The following is an 18233-nucleotide window of genomic DNA, read 5'->3' on the forward strand; positions in this document are numbered from 1 at the left end:
TTTGTGAGTCACATGTCAAGTCTGCTCTTTTTTGTGAGTCACATGATAAGTTGCGAGTCACATGACAAGGCCAACATGGTGGATGTAATATGTCCGGATTGTATTCATGCTATACACTAATACCAAACAGTACATACTGTATCAACCGCCGAGCAGTAGGTACTGAATCGAATGCAGTAAGTACTGTCACAGTACGCGATTCAAATGTAACCAGTGTAAAAATCCTCTTGGCCAACATCTGAAGGATCTGGGAATGATCGAGGTGGCTAGAGCACCCACTGACACATTCGTCACATTTGGTGAGCTTACAACATGCACTGACATAGAGCATGGTACAATTACATATTCTGAGATAAAACTATAAATAGATGGCAAAGTAGTGCTCGAGTGGTGTCCCGGCCACTGCTAATTTTATCTACATAGACACACAATCTCTGTTCATACTAACAGGTAATGCTTAGCATATTGCATATTCTATGCTAACATGACTCTTACAATATCTGAATGTGGTAACTATCATCGACAAGACAATGCCTCAAGATGATATGTACTATTGAACTATGGTCAAAATCTCTGAGCGCCGCTCTATGATGCGTTTCTTATTATCTAATATCATCTCATTCTCTTTACTGAAGAGGTTTGAAGATAACTCACACTGATTGGCGAAGGCCCGGAGTGGAGGCCTAAGGTGAGATTAGGAAGGGAAGGTGACGTGTAGAGGTTCAACAGAGCGAGAGAGCCGTCTGCCTTCAGAATTCCCCCCTGTGGCAAATACTTCTGCAACAGAGAAAGAGAAAGATATGATTAAACAAGCAAGCAGTAATATTCAGGACTGACTGCTATAAACAAGCAGCTTTCTGAGAAAGCCTTCTCTTAGGCTCGATTTTTGGCATTTTACACAACTATTGTTTCACAGCGATGTGTAAAAATACACAATGATATGAAGTCGAGTACTGGGGCTGATTTCTTTCTAGCCTAGGCTGCAGATTATCATTCACAGTCATGCTCTGGTTTATAATAGCATCACATTTATGAATGCAGTTTTCCTACAGTAGACCATTTAAACAGCTTTATCAGTATATATATTTGTCTGTGGAACTTTCATATATATTATTCACACTCTAGTGTGTATGTTCGGGATGGTGCTAGTGTTTCACATCTTTCCATAAAGGAACTTTTCCTATCATGGGCTCGGATAATGAAACGCTATATGTGTGATAGATTTAGACAGTGTAGTCAGACGGCCTGCTCAAAATTAGCCGGTTCATCCAGACTGTGTCTCCTTCTCTTGAAGGAGTGTGTGTGTGTGTGTGTGTGTGTGTGTGTGTATGGGTAGCTATTTTAAAACTTTATATATATTATGAAGAAAGTCACTGGGATCCACTTTATGAGTCCAGTATAGGAACACCCTGGGGTTGTTGAAATAATGGTCGAATTTCCAAAACATTTTGAATAAATTATCCTTCTGTCACTTATTTGCATGTTATTTATGGCCTTTTTTTTTAAATAGATGGCATACAGAGCCCTCCATTAATATTGGCACTCTTGGTAAATATGCTGTGAAAAATTGCCTTTATTGTTTATCCTTTTGATCTTTTGTTCAAAAAAATGCACAAAAATACTCTGCGCTCATGGATATCAAACAATTGCACAGGTTTATCCAAAAAAAACCAAAACATATCGTTGTTAAATATAGGTGTGCAACAATTATTGGCACCCTTTTTCGTCAGTACTCTGTGCTACCTCGCTTTGCCAAGATAACAGCTCTGAGTCTTCTTCTATAACGCCTGATGAGGTTGGAGAATACAGGGCAAGGGATCTGAGACCATTCCTTCATACAGAATCTCTCCAGATCCTTCAAAATTTCAAGGTCCACGCTGGTGGACTTTCTACAATGTGTGCACTCCAACTAGTTCAATGATGTACTGGAATTAATAAAGTATTTGAATGAAACATAAACTGATTAAGTCTGAGTCTTAATATGTAGTGATTACCGATATGCAAATATGTAAACGGAAACAAAAAAACTAAAAATAATGCGTTTTTCCCCCCCCAGTTATGATGAATAAATATCATGTGCAACTGAACACTGAAGTCATTGTCAGCTTTTGAAGTTTTTGTAAGGTTTTGGTAAGTAATTCCTTCTGAAGGATGTGGTAACACTATTGGTCATTATTAGGGAGTTATCATGATCTTCACTTTAGAATACGGTTCCAAATAATTAGTCATTTCTTTGGAAGGATGTAGTAACACTTAAGTCAATATTAGTGGGTTACCATGATAATAGTTATAAATCAAAACCTAATCCTAAAGTAGAGACCACGAGGCAGAAGACTTACATAGAACCATATATTTCTGTGAGGTACGTTAAATAAATAAATCACTGTATAGGTCTGGCGTTTGGGGTACGGCTGATGACTTGAAGTGTTCCAGTAGGCTCCATGACTCTCTAATGATTCAGTGAGAAGTGTGGACTTAAGCGGTCTTCCCTTTATTTAAGTATTAATAATAATATGGAAAAAATTAGTACAAAATAAGAGTGAAGTTCAAAGTTATGACCACGGGAAAATTGGCCATGGGAGTAAGGTCCCGAAATGTGCTTTTAAAAAGCCATTTCTTTATAATGATCCATAGTTAGTAAATAGTTCTCTAGGAGGAATGATTAAATGTACTAATTATTAACAGCTTACCCAAATCATAAGTCTGCTATTACCAATTGATTATGTAAACAATCTTGTCTATTCGTTAACAGTAGTGGTTTCTTCCTAATTAGGAAACTGTATATAGTTTCTTAGTACTTCTCTGGTAGGCATGAAAGAAATAGTAGTTATTAATATCGTTTCTGAGTACATTTACATTTATGGGATTTGGCAGACGCCCTTATTCGGAGTGACTTACAGAAGTGCTTATTGATAGAGATATCAATAAATATATCCGGATACTGGTTCACTAGGTCACGGACTAAAAATACCATCACTCTTAAAACTCTGTTGGGGGGTGAAGTAGTACGACAACACACAGACAATTTTTTTTAATGTAAAATTGATAATTTAAGTACTTTAGGAAGAGGTAGGTCTTTAGAAATCGTTTGAAGACCACCAGTAACTCAGATGTTCACATCTGAGACATCTAGGGAAAGTTCATTCCACCACCTAGGTGCCAGAACAGAGAAGAGTCTTGATGCATGCCTTCCTTGTTCCCTGAGAGATGCTAAAGGTTCGGAGGGAGCGTGGTGCAGTGCGGGGTGTGATAAGTGATTTGAGGTAAGTAGGTGCTGGTCCATTTTTGGCGTTGTAGGCAAGCATCAGAGTTTTAAATCTGATGTGGGCAGCTACAGGAAGCCAGTGGAGGGAGCTTAGCAATGGGGTGGTGTGGGAGATGTTCGGAAGGTTGAAAACAAATCATGCAGCTGTATTCTGGATCAGTTGCAGAGGTCGAATGGCGCTCAGAGGAAGACCTGTCAGGAGTGAGTTGCAGTAATCCAGTCTCGAAATGACAAGAGACTGAACCAGCACCCGAGTGGCCTGTATGGATAAACATGGACACATCCTTCTGATGTTGTAACGGAGAAATCGACATGAGCGTGTCAGATTAGCAGTGTGAGAGGAAAAGGACAGTTGATTGTCCATGGTTACCCCAAGGTTGTGTGTAGTAACCGGGAGGCATGAAAGAAATAGTAGTTATCGATTAGCTAATAGTGAACTACCGCATTCATCTGTGTGCTATTACTTACTAATTCATTAATCAGAGTTTCTAGTTAGTTAATAGTAGTTACTAGAATGTTAACATTGCGTTATTCATTTCTTCCTGTGTAGTTAATCGTTAATGATGGATCTGTATTCTAAAGTGTTACCAATTAAATGAATCATTTTAGATTTTCTTATCATTATACGAAATAATATTAGTAATAGTAGATGATTTACACTACATTTATGATCTTTTTACTTTATTTCACATGTACATATAATGCACATATATGTAGGTTCTGTAACGGCATTATGTTTTACTGTATCTAGTGAGCATGTATAGTGAATTGGATTTTGGGATTTGGCCAAACTATGTGTTGGAGGGGTTTAAATCATAATATTTCTTTATGGAGATGATACAAGTTGAAAATGGCAGATTTTTGCATACATTCCAGGCTGCGTAAGAAATTGTGCTGAATATCAGTGACAAGGGAATGTTGCTGAAAATACTCCACTAAAAAGTTAAAACTATGATCTTACCTCCTTTACTTAAGAAAGCATCAGAAATTTCCCCCTGTGGGTTATGTGATATGAATACACGGTGTAAAGCTACTGCTAATGTTTGCTATTCTACTGCACTTTTAAAATGAAAACTATACATCAAGTTTGAAATGAATTGGACAACCACACATACACACCCTCTCTCCTGGGTTTCACCTTCTTATTAAACCCCCAGGGACTGAAAAGGAAAGTTTAATGTAACAAAACTCATGCCAGGGCTCCATTAGACAAACAGGAAGCTCTGTGAAACGACTGTGTGGTTGTGTCAATATCATACCAAAAGTCTGTTTATAAGTGCGTATGTGTGTGTGTTTATGTGCACAAGTGTGTGAGCAGCAGCCTGGGAGGTCTACAGATCCCAGCGCCTGGGATAGCAATTAAGCCCTAAACACATACACACACCCACTTTCACACACCCTGTCACAGGGCCGCCCCTGCTTGCGTTTCACTGCAGAATTATGGCAGACAAACACAAACAGGCCGTCTCTGGGGGGCCGCGTGTGAAGATGAGCCGCAGAAAGAACTCCATTGTGTCCGGGGGTCCTTCTCTGCCCCGTATGCTGGCCCGCAGCCCAATGAGGAAATGCTTGGGCAGAACTTCACAGAACTGCCGCCCCCCAGAAGGCCCCCGTTCATTCCCCTCAGCCCCCAACCAGCTATTAGACCAGAAACCGCAGCACAGAGCGGAAAGGACCTGTCACTCACAACATTCTGAGCTGAACATAATCACGCCCACATTCCCTCATACATACACACACGCAAACACACACACGGTACTCAGGCATTAGCATGTGCATGGATCCAGTCTCACAAATACACATACACACACACACACACACACACACACAAAGTGTTCTACACACATCAAACAGAGAGAGCGAGAGAGAGAGAGAGAGAGAGAGAGAGAGAGAGAGAGGGGGAGGGAGGGAGCTTAGAAGGAAAAAGGAAGACTGGAGGTAGAGGGAGAGATGAGAAAAAGAGACAGAGTGAGAAAGAGGAAAAAGAGAGGGAGAGATGGTGTGAGAGAGAAAAGAAAAAACAGGGAGAGATAGAGTAAGAAGGACAATGGAACAGAGAGAGGTAGAGTGAGAAAGAGAACGAGGGAGAGATGGGGTGAGAAAAAGAGAACAAAAAAAGAGGCAGCGATGGCAGTGTAACAGAGTGAGAAAGCAACAGAAAGAGTGAGAGACGGAGTGAGAATAAGAAAGAGAGAGATGGCATGGCGTGAGAAAAAGGCAGACGGTGTGAGAGAGAGAGAAGAAAGAGAGGGAGAGGTGGAGTGAGAAACAGAAAGAGTAGGGGTTATGGAGAGCGAATGAGAAACAAAAAGAGGGATGGATAGATAAGTAGAGAGACAGACGGAGAGGGAAAGAGAGAGGGAGAGGGAAAGAAAGATGGGTGAAAGAGAGAAACGGAAAAACAGAGAGGTGTTGAGAGAAAGGAAAAGGGAAGAGAGAAAGGGCGAGAAAAGGAGAGAGAATGACAGAGAGAGGGAAATGGAAAGACAGAGAGAGAGAGATGGGGAAAGAGAAAAGGACAAGAATAGAGAGTGAGTGTGTGTGTGTGTGTGTGTGTGTGTGTGTGTGTGTGTGTTAGAGGAAAAGCAGATGTCTGCGCACTGAGCTCTGATGTAATCACACTGAGAAGCACAATGCGTGTTTAATAGTGTTGTTTATGATGCTGTGTGTTTAACAGTACACAGGACACACACTCACTCTTTCACCACGCTTACACAGTCCCTCCAAAACAATGGATCATTAGCTGAGCACTCAGCCTCCAGCCAACACGCATAAACAACACATTGCGTGCTAAAGCATCATGGAGCTGAACCTATGGTGTTGAGCTCAGAGTTTACAGTAGCAAAGCACGCAAGCTGGTGTTGCAAGAAAACACAAACAATATAGCTCTGACATCTTTTACTCTATGGTCAGTACCTCGATTTGGGCTGAGCTGGCCTGGTAGTTTGTGCCGTTCTCACTGTGGCATAAGCCAATGGGAGAGCTGGGCCCAGAGCTGGGTGAGCTGTCATTGGCTGAGGAGTCTACATGAAGAGAAACAGGACAGGATCACGTTAACGTTTTAGTTCTACAATACTGTAATCCTAGCTCTGAGAGGAAAACTTCATTTTACGAGTTAATCATTTTACTTTGAAGTCAGAGTTGTATATAAAACATCTCAGACTGCACACATACCTTGTGTTAATCTAAACAACATCGCACGCAGTTCATTTGCTAATGGGAAAGATGCTAACTAGCTACTTGCATCCAATTTCACACTAATTTCCTCTGGGAATTAATGCCGATATTTTTTAGGGCATCATTTAGCTGGTAACACACGAATCCTCACAGAATCCTCACAAACTAGATAAATACGCCAAAGGTTCCAGAAATAAACTGTTTAAAAAACAAGCCTTTTAACAATTAGCAGCAAAGCTGTAGGATATTTTTGAGGTGAAATTTACCTAATTAGCTAGTTGTCTGTGTGCTATCTGGGACCTGATCCTTCATTAAAAGATCCCACTTGAAAACAGACTAGACGTAATCTCTTTGCAAGTCAGAATTAAGAAGGAATTCTGTAAGACTAGATGCTAAGGTGATGCTACATGAATGCTAGCTTTCTCTGATATGTAAAGCTAATTAAAGGAAAGGTTAAGGAAATTTGGTTTATACACGACTCAGGGTTTCCTGAGTCCTTTCATATCAGCTCTTTCTTAAAATATAATACCACTTCATTTTGTAATAACTATCGTAACCATGATATCAAACATGATTTCCAATTTAGCCTTCTCTGACATTTCCCGTGACTCTGCTTAAGGAGACTGGGAGAAGTGTGTGAGTTACGCACGCATCATGAGGATTTAATACTGAAATTAACCTGTCCAGGTTTATTATTGTGTCTGTATACTTTGTATAGGAGTGAACAGTACAGTGAATTGGTTTTCATGCTAGCCCTAATGTCATGCGTATGTACGCTAGCCCCGTGTGGTGTATCAGAGGGATGTTATCTGATGCTCCTCACCACTGAGATCCAGCGGGCGTTTCTTAGGTGGCGTGACGAGCACGCTGCCGTCTCTGCGGCGCTGGATAGGGCCACTCCGCCTCTCAGAAACCTTCTGCTTCAGCCGAGAGCGCACCTTCAGGTTAGGCTCAGATGCTGAGACGAAAAGAGAGAGGGATGAGACAGAATGAGACAGACGTGCTATGCTGAATGTGCTCTTTTTGTAGAACACAGTTTTGAGATTTCACCAGCAGAAAGATGTTGGTGTTTACATTTTAAAATATGAGGTTCATGATTACGATGAAAAATGTTAACATCAGAACTCCTATTTACTCCAACAGTATTGATATTTTCAACACATTTAGTACTGGTTGGCTTTTCTTTACATGACTGTACACTGTGATGATTTATAAAGCCACTATCAGTTGCCAGGACGGGTTCCCTTTTGAGTCTGGTTCCTCTTAAGGTTTATTCTCATGTTGTCTAAAGCAATAGTTCTCAAAGTTGGGTCTGTGATGTACAGCCAGAGGGGCGGCAGAACTTGTGGTGTCCCAAAAGACTGCATGTGTAGAGGACTATGTCCAACCATGTCGGTTGTGCCTTCGTCAGTGGATGTTCGTGGGCGTCCACTTCTCTGTTGGTCCTCAACACTTCTTTTTGAATTTGTTAATAAGTTTGGCCACAGTGTGGTGTGTGATGTGCCATGTTTCCTGATAAAGTCCATCCAGCTATGAGAAATATTTAAATACGTTCTTCTATTGCCAAAGGCATTCTTAAATGCTATCTGGAATTGTATATATATATATATATATATATATATATATATATATATATATATATATATATATATAAAAACTAAGTATGAAAGTGTTCATTTCTCCTATGCATGGAGACTTTTGGGACACCCTGTACTATTGTTATTGTTGTTATAGTTATGAATTATGAATTATTATTAGCCCAACTGACTGGTCAGTTGAATTAAATGTGTGTACAATTACACTCTATGGACAGCGATGGCTCAGCAGTTATTTATCTGGAGTACTACGGAAAGCTACCACTGTTGGACGCTTAAGCAATGCCCTTAATGCTTGTCTCCTCGACTCAATAGTAAGTCGCTTCAGATGAAAAAAGGAGTTGTTTATTTTCATATCTAATATAATTACTTAAAACAAGCACAAATTTCAACCTGAATCTAGATGTAATTTTACTAAAACTAGGACATATAATGTTTCTATTAACACCATGTAGTTGGACTGGTGTCTGTGGCTGACATTCAGGAATAAAAAAAACTCTCTACATATTATGATGTGTATTTGCCTAATATTACCTAATATTTGATCTAGAATGCAGCTGCATGGCTTGTTTTCAACCTCCCACACCACCCCACTGCTATGCTCTCTCCACTGGCTTCCTGTAGCTGCCCACATCAGATTTAAATCACTGATGCTTGCCTACAAAGCTAAAAACCAGCACTTATAACACCCTGCTCTGCACCTCGCTTCCTCCGAGCCTTTAGCACAACTCGACTGGACCCAACATTTCACCAAGGTACAAGGAAAACATGCATCAAGACTATTCTCTCTCCTGGCACCTGGGTGGTGGAATGTACTCCCCCTGGCTGTCCGAACAGCCAAGTCACTGGCTGTCTACAAACAAATACAAATACAAACCCTCCCAACTGATGGTACTCTTAGGCCCGTTTGGAAAGCCCAGGTTTTTCCATGATACTGTTGTCTCTGGCTGCTTTGTGACCATTTAGATTGTTAAAAGACCTAAACTGAAAAATGTAAACAACTGGGCTAAGTGTACATCTTATTTTTTCATGTAATTGCCAGTTGCACGTGTCCCTGATATTCATTCCACTCACCAACTGCAAATTCAGTCCGAATTTTCTATCTTTCTTTATTTCCGCATCTAAGCAAAATAGTCATCCATATAAATGCCCCATGCAACAAATCAAATACAGGTACATAACCTCAGCTAAGTGTGAGAGTTACACGAGAGCTCACAGGCCTCACTGGGACACGTCCCAGCTGTAATGAAGTCGAAATAGAGGGGATCGTTTCGCTGCCTCATCTGGAGTCGATTAGTCCAGAGCAACAGAGCTCTAAGTGAAAAAGTCCGCTACCTGCCGGCCAGGCAACCACAGTCCCTCTACAGTAGCAGCGGTTAAACTAACACACAGATGCCGTGTGTGCGTCCAGTGTGTGTTTGTATGTGTTGGCTGCCTAGAAGAAGGGAATCCCCCACCTTCACTTTTCGTCACACAGTACCGTGCCCCCGGTTCCACTCCGTGACCTCCTACTAAGTTAAGTTTACTCTACTGAATCAGCACGAGGCACGCAAAATGGGAGTCTCTGAGACGCCACCTTCATACACGCCAACCAGCGGGTGGGCATCAAAGAAGCAGGAAGTAAACACACGTCAGGAAACGCCATGATTATAATGTGTTCGACTCACCCACTGTGGGATGTGAGCATTCATTAGATATGTAAATGATAGAGGATACGACATATACTGTATACACACTGACTCACAGTTATACACACAAACACACACACACACTCACCCTTTCACAGCGTTCTGCATCACTCCTACAGTATGATTTTCATTTCATGAAAAACCGCTACATTTTTATCTACATCGACGTCTCTGCTTCATTCACAAAAACTCAAAAACAAAGCGAAAAAATGGGCGAGACCTTAAGGCACGTCCATGTGAATGAGTGTTAGAGTGTCTGTAACGTTCATTCACATACATTTCACGCCGACATCATCAAACCCGAATCAAAGCCATGCTAGCCGAGCAGATTTACTGCCACTGTAAAATCCGGTCTCTGTGGAGCTGACGCTCATTAAGAGAAACGACCATTAGCTGGCCTTATTACCTCAGAGAAAATGTTTCAATTGATTAAAAACACTTGATTTAAAAAGTTGGATGCGGTTAGCTCGAGGACGAGCCTTTGCTATGGCAAAATATTGTTATACGGCTTTTCAATGACACATGATGAATAAGGGCTATTAGAAAAATACTACAAAAAATATTTGCGCAACAATTAGCGGGAAGGATTTACATGTTTTTAATTCGGTGGAAAAATACGACGTACTGGCCGAGGTATTTACATTAGCATGCGTCATTACAGGGCATTTCGAATGTAACCCGACTCAAACTTCCTTAAACAAACAGAAGAGAACTGGGGGCTCCCGGGCATGCACGGACCAAACGGGAAGCCGTATTATAAACCCACATGCACCTGTGTAGCTTTTTTTAGCTTCTCCTGAGCAGTTGCACATAAAAATTAAAGCCAAGAATACAAAGTGCTTGAGTGCAAAGACCTTGAGTGTGGTTAATCCATCATGTGTTATAATGTGTGCTTCAAACTGTTTCAAACGTTCGTTCTCTTTCACTATCTCTCTCTTTTTTTCCAGTAGTCTTTTCTTCCTATCTTCAAATACATATTCTGTCAGGTTAGCTTAGAGTTAGCAGTAGCACTAAAAAACGATCATTATGAATATCCTCTTTATTAAAATCCTCTTCTGTCACCTCAGCTCATGTTAGCCATCGAGCTAGCATTAGCTGTGAAGACTTTAAACACTTATGAATACGTCTTAGGAATCCTCTCAGACATTCTGTCCGAGTAGCCCGTGTTAACTAGCTAGCTAGTGTTGGTAGTAAACAATATGAAAATTAACATGATGACTTACAATCCTCTCAGAAAGATTGAAAGAATGTTTTGCTCATGTCAGCCATCTAGCTAACATCAGCAGTGAAGATTATAAACATTCATGATTATGTCTTAGGAATCCTCTCAGAAATCCTGTCAGACTAGCCCAAGCTAGCTAGCTAGCTAATGTTAGTAGTAAAAATGAAACCTTACTAGATATTATTTATAGGGGCATGGCGGCTTAGTGGTTAACAGAGCTGCCTCACACCTCCAGGGCTGGGGGTTCGATTCCCGCTGCGGCCCTGTGTGTACGGAGTTTGCGTTTCCTCCCCGGGGTTTCTTCCAGGTACTCCGGTTTCCTCCCCCAGTCCAAAGACATGCACTGTAAGCTGATTGACATGTCCAAAAGTGTCCATAGTGTATGAATGGGTGTGTGTATGTGATTGAGCCCTGCGATGGATTGGCACCCCGTCCAGGGTGTCCCCCCACCTTGTGCCCTGTAGGCTCCAGGTTCCCCGTGACCCAGTAAGGATAAGCGGTACAGAAAATGGATGGAAATATTATTTATAGAGCTGTCGATTCAACATGTTAATTTAGTGATTAATTATGCAAAAAAAGATGATTAACGCATTTATAGCACCCCACCCCATCCCAGCCCCGCCCCAGATCTGTATAGCATGATGCAAGGCGACAACCAAACTCTGCTTGGTCCTCTGGAGGGAAATTTTTAATTCAAAATGCATCCAGATGGAAGCACTGAGAAGACCAAAGGCGGGTGCGAATTTGGGGCCTAAATAAGGCTTGATCGCCCCTGAAGGAAGTCAAAACAAGATGTGTGTGGGGGGGCTTGAAATTTTCATATACTACCAAGTTGTATGTAGTTCGCATTGCTCAGTCTATCTGAAAAGAAAATGTCAATATAAATTTGACCACCCCTAAAACGTCATACCTCAACGTCAATGTATAAGCACGCCCAGTAGATCAAATGCAAGAAATACCACGCAATCATGCACTCAATCAGCCGAATGCAATGGAGATAGCACGGGAGATACCGTATGTGTCTGAAAGACACTTGTTCTTGGTTATATATTCGTAATATAGTTACATCTCAAGCATAAATTCATTCAGTTCATCAAAATGATGACCCTGGGAACAAGGAGGGAATACACCCTCGTGTATACACACTCGTGCACACACTCGTGTACACACTCGTGCACACTTTGGGGCAATTAAGTTGAGCTAATCCACCTACTAGCATATATTGGAAGATGGGAGGAAACCCACACGGACATGGAGAGAAACATCACCAACCTAAACTCATGAACGAACCAGGTACCTTGGAGCTACCTGCTACACCACTGTGAATCCATCCATTCATTTTCTGTACTGCTAATCCCACACAGGGTCGCGGGGAGCCTGTAGTCTGTCCCAGGGAACTTGGGGCACAAGGTGGGGGACACCCTGGACGGTATACCCATTCATACACTACGGACAATTTAGAGATGCCGATCAGCCTACAATGTATGTCTTTGGACTGTGGAGGAAACCGGAGAACCCGGAGGAAACCCCTGAAGCATGGGGAGAACATGCAAACTCCGCACACACAGGGTGGTGGCGGGAATCGAACCCCCAACCCTGGAAGTGTGAGGCAAACATGCTAACCTCTAAGCTTTTTACTGGAGAAAAGAACATCCTTTTAAAATAATTTTTAAGTAGTAATGCAGCCTTCATTTAAGAGTGTGTACATACAGGGCTCGGGCAGAGCAGTTTACCTTCTCCTCCTGCTGTCTACTTAAACAAACATACCCGTGCCACTAACCCCGCATCTCCCAGCGTCCCGCCTACCCCTCCGACCTGTCAATCACTCATCCATGCAGGGTCCCGAGCAGGGCAGAGAACAAACGCTACCTTTATGATCCTCCCTCCACCCTCGGTTTCCCGCTCTTCAGCCACCTCACCCCCTGCCAGCCAGAATCAGAGCAGGACAGACAGGAAGTGGGGGAGGAGTTCCTCATGAAAACACGCACACATTCCAAGTCATAGATACGGACTCGCTTCCACACATTCGACATCTTTTCGGCTTTGCATACATCACACAGAGCGTGTTTTGATTGCGTTACACACGGCAAGCTCACGATCGAGCCTCCTACGGGAATTTGATTGCCGTCGTAAAAACCGGGCACTTAGCGCCCCAAGGAAGTGTTTCGTGTTTTAATTGGCCGTGCTGTCTCTATCTTTTCTATTTCTGATCTATTGCCTGAAACCGGAGCTGCAGGAAGTGGTCCTGCAGACCGTCTTGTCAGCGCAGACAAATTATTCCACAAGCCTAAAAAAAAAAAAAAAAAGGAAAAAAAAGAGACTGTTTTTCTTTTCTTCTCTTTTTTTCCTCTCTGTTTCGTTCCTGTTGTTTTTGTATCTCCTAATGTGAGCAGCCGGCCCCTTTAAAAAGCTGTTACCTGAGTTATTGAGGGAGGATAAAAGGCGAGGGGGCCAGAGCTGCACGCAGGTCTCAGATGCAGTGCAGGAAACGCCCCCCTGGAGGGTTGCACTGTTCCTGCCTGTGAGCCACACGACCCTCTGCATATTTTTTATTATTTTTTTTGTGGAACCTGAAATTCAGTGTGTGCATGAAAACCAGGCCTATTTTTGAAGCTGTACTATACACCCAAGGCCTGAGTGTCGCCTTTCTTTGCAAACAAGGCTTTGAAATGTGATTGGACAAAAGCTCAGGGTTGACATTGTGTCTGTCAGCTCCAAAGTATTCGGCCAGAGCGAGTCATTCTTCCTATAAATTAGCTTAGTCAGATAAGCGTTCCCGGCAACGCTTGAATCAGACTCCGCCTTTCTGCTATTAATAGGGCTGTGTGATATAACAACATGATTAGCGATATTGAAAAATGTTATTGAATTGATGCTACAATAAACTTTTCGAGGATATCATAAAGCTTTTATAACTCCAATGTTTCTGACTGGAACATATAGTTGAGTGCAAAAGTTTGCACCCCCCATGGTTGGGAAATAAGGAAACTAGACCACTGTTTACAATATATTGTTAGGACGTTTAAATTGAATGTTGCTATAACAACATTTACTTTATACAGTACTATATTCTATGTTATAATACACTATAACAAAAAAAATTATTATAATAGTTATTAGAGAATTTTTACATCACATTCAGAATGGGAGATAAAGGTACAGGTTTAACGTTCAGGTTCAGGATTAATGTTTAAACCTAACAAACAAAGTGGTTTATTCACTCAATTTTTTTATTTGTCTTCTTTATTTTGTCCTAAGCATATGCAAACTTTTTCATTTGACTGTAACTTATTGGACGTTACATTCTAGTATTCCCTTTTTTTTTCTTTTTTTTTTACTAATGCAGTATCATATCATATTAAATCAAAATACATAATATAACTTCACTGTTTTGTTTTCCTTGCTAAGCAAAATGTCACTGAAACTGTATATAACAAGACATAATGTGCCTTATAAAGATTAATACATTGTTAATAATCTAAAATATAAAAAAATAATAATAATAACAAAAATCTTCTTTTATTATGAGACAGCCCGCTCTTAATTCAAAATTAATCGGAGATAAAAAAAATAATGTCATGGCATGATGCGGTAGAAGGGACACTTCAGGACAAGAGGAAGACATTAGGAATAAGGTGAAAGGTCAAATACCTATATTAAACATCCTCGGCATAAATAACTAAGACTAGGTGGTATAGCAGTCGTTATCAGAGAACTGGTACAAGCGCACGGCCTAAAGCTAGCTCCCCTCTGCCCTCTGCCTAGGAGGTTTAGCCCCTATCTAGTGCACTTACCCCCTTTTCCCCCTGATTAGGGGCCAAACTAGCAGCCTGGCTCGAACCCGGTGCCTTTAACCTCTCCTGTGGGTAATTGTTTGCAAAAGTTTGCGCTGGGTGCCCTGGAGCACTGTTCGGGGACACAGTATCACCAGGCTGACCCTGAAGGTAAACAGGGCCACTAGCAAGCTTCATTAGCTCCGGCCGCAGGGCTACGGGCTCTGTGACACGCGCTGCTGCCCTCTGACCTCTGTGATTAAATATCGCTCAGGCTCATCTGCTAACATTTAGGCAGCGTCGCCAGTACCGAGCCCCAGTGACACGCGTTCATAATGAGGCTGAGTGGCAGAGCGCTCTCGACTCTGCTCTCACACTCAACCCCTAACACCTGTTTGACATGCAGGAAAAATCACATCACTAGACGATAAAGATTCCAGGAAATGAAATCTCCTCAGTGCTTTCACTATGCAAAAGATTAGAGATGGATGTTGTACCCAGAATCTTTTAGCCACAGAACCTGTGTGCTAATTTACTTATTTGTTATTATATATATATATATATATATATATATGTATATATATATATATATATATATATATATATATATATATTTATACACACACACATATATATATATATATATATATATATATATATACATGTGTGTGTGTGTGTGTGTATATATAAATATAAATATATATATATATATATATATATATATATATATATATACATAGCATATATATATATATATATATATATATGTAACATAGCATATATATATATATATATATATATATATATATATATATATATGCTATGTTATATAATGTTAATGTTACCAACATGCTCATATTCTTTTATGGTATATTTCACCAGAGCTTGGGATCATGCTGTTGGAAAATAAGTGAAGAGGCCCAACACAAAGTGCTTTGTTCCTCCTATACCACAGCAATACAGTTACAAATCTGAATTTATTCATGAACGACGTCATCATTTTTATCTATTTATAGTTACATTTAAAATTGTGAAACATCCCAAACAAGTCAGTTCCTGTTATTACTTATTTTATAACAGCTATAAACAGTTCCCTCCCCAGCCGCCAATCTTTTTCCTCTCTCGAGCTTAATGACAAAATCCTCTGTCCTGAAGACTACGCCAACACTGGAGGCTCCATCCAAAAATGTTAAATAAGCATCTCCTGACCAAAATCATCCCCATACCAGAAGTTTCTTCTTCTTTTTTTTTTCTTCAAAATAACAATTTGTTAATCTGTGTATTATTAGGCTTAGATTACGTGGAGCATCTACTATACAAGTCCAAGTGAATTAGTTGTTAATACAGAAAGACAGCATATCAGAATGAACGCATTAATATAAACGTGTGATCTGCGTTAGAGCAAGCATTACTGTCAGAGCTGCTGTTATAGACAATGAATAATGTTAAATGAATAACTGAGAATATAAGGATGGAAATCCAGTTACTGAAATCTCACTTGGGAGCAACGTTCAATCAAGGTTATGTGTTGACAAGTTCAACACAATCTTAAGAATATTTTATTCTTAACTAGCCAGCTAACTATGTGAGGCGATAGGAGGACGTGTGGGTGTTGGATAAACACGTAGAGATAAACACATATCTAGGTCTTCTTCGTATTCTTAGACATTATATCAGGCAACATCTCCCATCTTTGATGCAAAATAGTCAACTGTATGCAAACACCACACATCACACATCTCCCAGCCTGGAGAAATCTCTCTCGCAGGTTTTCGTTGTTAACCGGTTATTCACTGCAGCATTATTTCTGCTGACGACCTCTGCACTGTGACCTACCCGTCTTCCTGAGGGGGAAGTCCTCCTCCCTGGTGTCCAGGCCAGAGGGCAGAGGGGATTTGAACATAGGAGGCGTCTCTCCTAAAGGAGGAGAATTCTGCTCCATGGACATGTGCTGGCTGGTGCTAAGTTAAAAAAAAAAAGATAGTTGACTGGATTAATACTTCATCTCCAGTCATAAACACAGGTCTTAGATATATCATCGGAAAATAACTATCACAAAGTCAAAAAAACAAAATAGCTTTGAGATGAGCAAAATGACTAATCGCTAAATAATTGCGTCTTCCTACACCGCATCATCGCTGTGGTAAAGGAGTTCAATGTAGTCATGTAGACGTTTGCTTCTTCACTTCTTTAGCCATGGGAAGCTGGAATGGACGTTTTTCTCACCCAAAACCTCTTTCATAAATACCTGCCAGAATTTTCATTTCCTTACTTGGGGTAAATTTACATTCAAAGTGGAATTACATCATCATCATCATCATCACTTCCTTTTTTCCAGTAATAGTGTTCAGCTACAGAGTGAGGTTTTCCCCCCCTCATTTTTATAGATTACAGTAAATCACACCAACTCAGCGTGACATCACTGAAGAACTGGTTCTGGTTTGAGGTGGATATTTACAGTGTGAGCACATTTACAGAAAAAAAGATTTTGGAGTCAAATATACCTCAATTGCATGATAGTTACAGTGTAAACCTAAACAAATAATAATAATTAAAAAAAACATCAGACACCAACTGATCAACTTTTGGTATAAGTGAAAAATTGAACACACATTAGACACGTAGATCTTAGTTCTGCATTAGACACGTAGATCTTAGTTCTGCATTGGACACCTAGATCTTAGTTCTGCATTAGACACGTAGATCTTAGTTCTGCATTAGACACGTAGATCTTAGTTCTGCTTGATTTTCCTTACATCCATTTCAGATTAAAATTATAATCCAAACATGACACCAAAAATCCAGAAACTATGGCCTTATGATGATATTAAGAACAATGCTGGTCTCAAGATATAACTTGGGGTAAGCTATAACTCAATAACTTGAACGAAGCATCACTTACATGTACCAGAGTTTAGCGCGCTGGTTGAGCGGGTGACCAGGCGGAGGCGTGTCTTTGGCTGATTTATTCAGCAGGAAGTTGTGCAGTTTTTGTCGCACCTCTGTGCTGGCCATAGCACCTGAAGGAAAAAGATCCAGGCCTGCATTAAAAAACATGCAATGCATTAATAAGAGCAAAAACTCCACTCCACTACTCCAGGGAGACAACTTGAATGACTAAATAAGACAAATGTACAAACAGTGCCACCTTCTGGTTGTAAAAGTATTCTACAGGACAGATCACAGAGTGAAGAAGGTGCTAGAGGTTAAACTATGAAGTGCGCTGATATGATCCTGATGTTTTTGCAATCTATCAGATGATCTTTCATCGTCAGGATGTGCTCATCTGATACTTGAGCATGCTTTAATGTCCATAGTTAAATCAGCTCAAGATCTACAGTCTTCTGCCATTTTAGACTCATGCTTCTTAAAACCATGGCCTTGGGGTCCATGAGATTTAGCCAGTAGGGCCACAGTTGAAGACATGATGATAGAGAAGATTCATTTGAACTAATTGTGTTATAGTTGTTTTAGATATGAATTATGAGTTATTATACAGGGTTTCCCAAAAGT

General features: G+C 40.7%; 1 protein-coding gene across 3 annotated transcripts in view; it reads right to left on the reverse strand.

The window, feature by feature from the left end:
* Positions 1-18233, reverse strand: part of LOC128600310 (histone deacetylase 9-B) — a 52859-nt gene that overhangs the window by 11673 nt on the left and 22953 nt on the right. For 2 of the 3 annotated variants that reach the window (XM_053612676.1, XM_053612674.1), the window contains 5 exons: positions 17623-17761; positions 16557-16681; positions 7266-7400; positions 6182-6288; positions 655-777 (listed from right to left, as the gene is read on the reverse strand). In XM_053612676.1, coding sequence (XP_053468651.1) covers positions 655-777; positions 6182-6288; positions 7266-7400; positions 16557-16681; positions 17623-17761 — 629 coding nt within the window. The remainder of the gene's footprint in view (positions 1-654; positions 778-6181; positions 6289-7265; positions 7401-16556; positions 16682-17622; positions 17762-18233) is intronic. The other variant, XM_053612675.1, reaches the window with a different exon arrangement.

Source organism: Ictalurus furcatus, chromosome 24, assembly GCF_023375685.1.
Source record: "Ictalurus furcatus strain D&B chromosome 24, Billie_1.0, whole genome shotgun sequence".
NCBI lineage: Eukaryota > Metazoa > Chordata > Actinopteri > Siluriformes > Ictaluridae > Ictalurus > Ictalurus furcatus.